Below are 2,674 nucleotides of genomic sequence, written 5' to 3' on the forward strand. Positions count from 1 at the left end.
ATAGTCCTTGAAATACGGGGAAAGGTACGTTTCTCAGAGCATAGTACTGTTATTCTGCCATAAATTCTCTCTCTCTCTACTTTCTCTCTGTAAAAGTGCCTTCATATCCCTGATATCTCACTTAAGCATCGGAGGGGGAAATACCACCCAAACCTCCAGGGTGGTCCCTTTTTTGCAGGTGGCTAGTCGGAGCTCAGTATCGGGATTCGAGTCCAATCATTGTTGCACGAGTCTCCAAATTAAGAACCTGAAGTTGGGAGTTGTGGTATTAAATTACTAGTTTCATACTACGTAACATTTGGCGCCGTCTGTGTGGAGACGCAACAATGACTGATTGTCACTCATCAAACATTGCTAGGAATAGAAGTTTCAGAATTCAAGTAGAGGATACAGTGGATGACGAGAGGCCACCCTAAGGACGGGACAGGCACCATGCTGCCGTTCATCTGGAGGGAAGAAGTGGGACCCCTATCATCCAGGAGAATCTTGATCGTCCAGTGACGACTGGTCATCTGGAGACTGTCTTAAATGACTTCCAGACCAGGATGGCCGCTGTTATGGAAGAGCAAATTAAGAACAACATGTTGTTCTTTCAGATAAGCCCAGGAAGAGAGGCTGCTGAGCCGCTCAAGGGAAAGTCTCAAGAAGGTCGTCCAGGGACCAGCCGGCCACCACGGCCAGAGCTGTACAGGCCACCTTCTAAGGGAAAGCAGCCAGCTGTCAGTGAGCCAAGGAGGAAGATCGACTGGAAGCTGGTAGTCCGTCCAGGAGATAACATTCCTCCCACTGGTTGCATGATGGAGACAGATGCTAGGGAGTATCTGGAGGCTAAAAGAGCTGTTGCGTTTCAGCGCTCAGCCTCAGGTTCTACTCCTTACATGAAGGACCCGTCTTTGAGAGTTCCATCTAAGACAGCAGGAAGAAGTCATGGACCTTCGGCTATTCAGCCAAGGCAAGAAAAAACAGTGGTACAACCTATGGTGTACAGGCGTCAGGCCGTCGCCAATACCTCTTCAAACCCAATATTGAAGGAGTACCGTCGGGAGCACATACCCACTGAGGGACATGCGGAGGCACTCCAGATTAATTGGCCGACTCCCTTTTCGGTCAGAATAATGGAGTCTCCTCCTTTCCCAAAGGTTAAGCTCCCGACGATCGAGCCTTTTGATGGTACAACAGATCCAGACGATCATTTGTCAGCCTACAAACACCAGATGTACGTCCAGGGTGTTGATGACGCTACATGGTGTAAGAACTTTCTGGCCACATTGAAGGGAGTGGCGCAGAAGTGGTTCAACAATTTATCTCCTAACTCGGTGAATAATTTCACTGAGCTTAGTATCTTGTTCACCAGTCATTTTGTGGCAAACCGACAAGAGCAGAAGACAAGTATGCATTTAAGAAAGGTAGTTCAAGGGCCTAAAGAAGCCTTAAGGAGTTATATGAAGCGGTTCAATTTGGAAGCATTACAGATCCAGATCTGAATGCTGGAGTGGCGTTTGACGCCTTCATCCGAGGTCTAAGACCTGGCAGCTTTAAGTTTGATTTAGTGAAGAAGAAGATAACAACCTTAACAGAGGCTCTGAAGGAAGCCGAAGCATTCATCCATGCCACGGAAGTTTGTGCAGAAGCCAAACAGCCGGAGGCGAAGAAAACTGAAGAGGCAATTCAGCCAAAAAAGAGTCTCCCAAAGAAAGCTGAAACTTGGGCGATGACTACAATGACCACCTCGTCCAAGAGGAGCAGGAGATCTGAGCCGGCAGCCTCAGTTAAGCCCATAGAGTTCAACAAAGCTCAGTATTCCATTCTCATGGAAATCAAAGATCAACATGAATTGAAGGCGCCGACAGAGATGAAAACACCCTACAGAAATAGGGATAAAAGTAAGTACTGTCATTTCCACAAAGATTGTGGTCATGAGACGAATGAGTGCAAGCATCTCAAGAGAGCATTGGAGGATTTGGCCCGAAAGGGAAAAATGAACTCTTATCTACCCTTGTCAGGAAGGAAATTCCAGAAAAAAGATAATCGTCAGGGAAGAAGGAAAGATGACGAAAGTACTGATGAAGACGTGGTAATGGTAATTTCGGGGGGATTCGCAGCCGGAGGTCCTACAACTCGCGGCCATAAAAATTATCTGAGGGAACTCAGCCAGGTGATGCTCACCAATCAGGCTAAGACTGATCCTTTCCCCAAGATAGTTGTCAGTGACCAGGATCGAGGAAAAATAAGAACACCTCATGACGACCCGCTGATGGTGGAGATGAAGATTGCTAATCTCAGGGTAAGACGGATCCTGATTGATACAGGAAGTTCTACTGACATCATCAGTGCGGATTGTCTTTCAAGATTAAAGTTTGATGAAAATGATTTGGTTCCTGTTAATCATCCTATCATTGGTTTAGGCGGAGGGGTAATTCATTCTATGATGAAAAAGAAGCTGCAAGAACACTCTTCGTAAAGTTCCTGGTAGTTAGAGATCTGACAGCATACAATGTCATCCTCGGACGACCTACCTTAAATCATATCAAAGCCGTCATTGTGACTCATCTGATGCTCATGAAATTTGAGTGTGATAGTGGGAAAATTGGGTTGTTGTATGGAGACCAGCAGGCGGCATGAGAATGCTATCTTACTACTTTGAGACCATCATCATGGAAGGAGAGATCAGAGC

At 46.3% G+C, this 2,674-nt stretch overlaps 1 protein-coding gene across 1 annotated transcript; it reads left to right on the top strand.

Annotated features, from left to right (window-relative positions):
* Positions 1 to 581: 581 nt before the first annotated feature.
* LOC125494762 (uncharacterized) lies at positions 582 to 2,461 on the top strand. Its single transcript, XM_057392918.1, has 3 exons — positions 582 to 952; positions 1,112 to 1,389; positions 1,473 to 2,461. Exons 1-3 carry the CDS (start codon positions 582 to 584, stop codon positions 2,459 to 2,461), a joined length of 1,638 nt encoding a protein of 545 aa, XP_057248901.1.
* Positions 2,462 to 2,674: the final 213 nt, after the last annotated feature.

The sequence above is a fragment of the Beta vulgaris genome, chromosome 2, assembly GCF_026745355.1.
Source record: "Beta vulgaris subsp. vulgaris cultivar EL10 chromosome 2, EL10.2, whole genome shotgun sequence".
In the NCBI taxonomy this organism is placed as follows: domain Eukaryota; kingdom Viridiplantae; phylum Streptophyta; class Magnoliopsida; order Caryophyllales; family Amaranthaceae; genus Beta; species Beta vulgaris.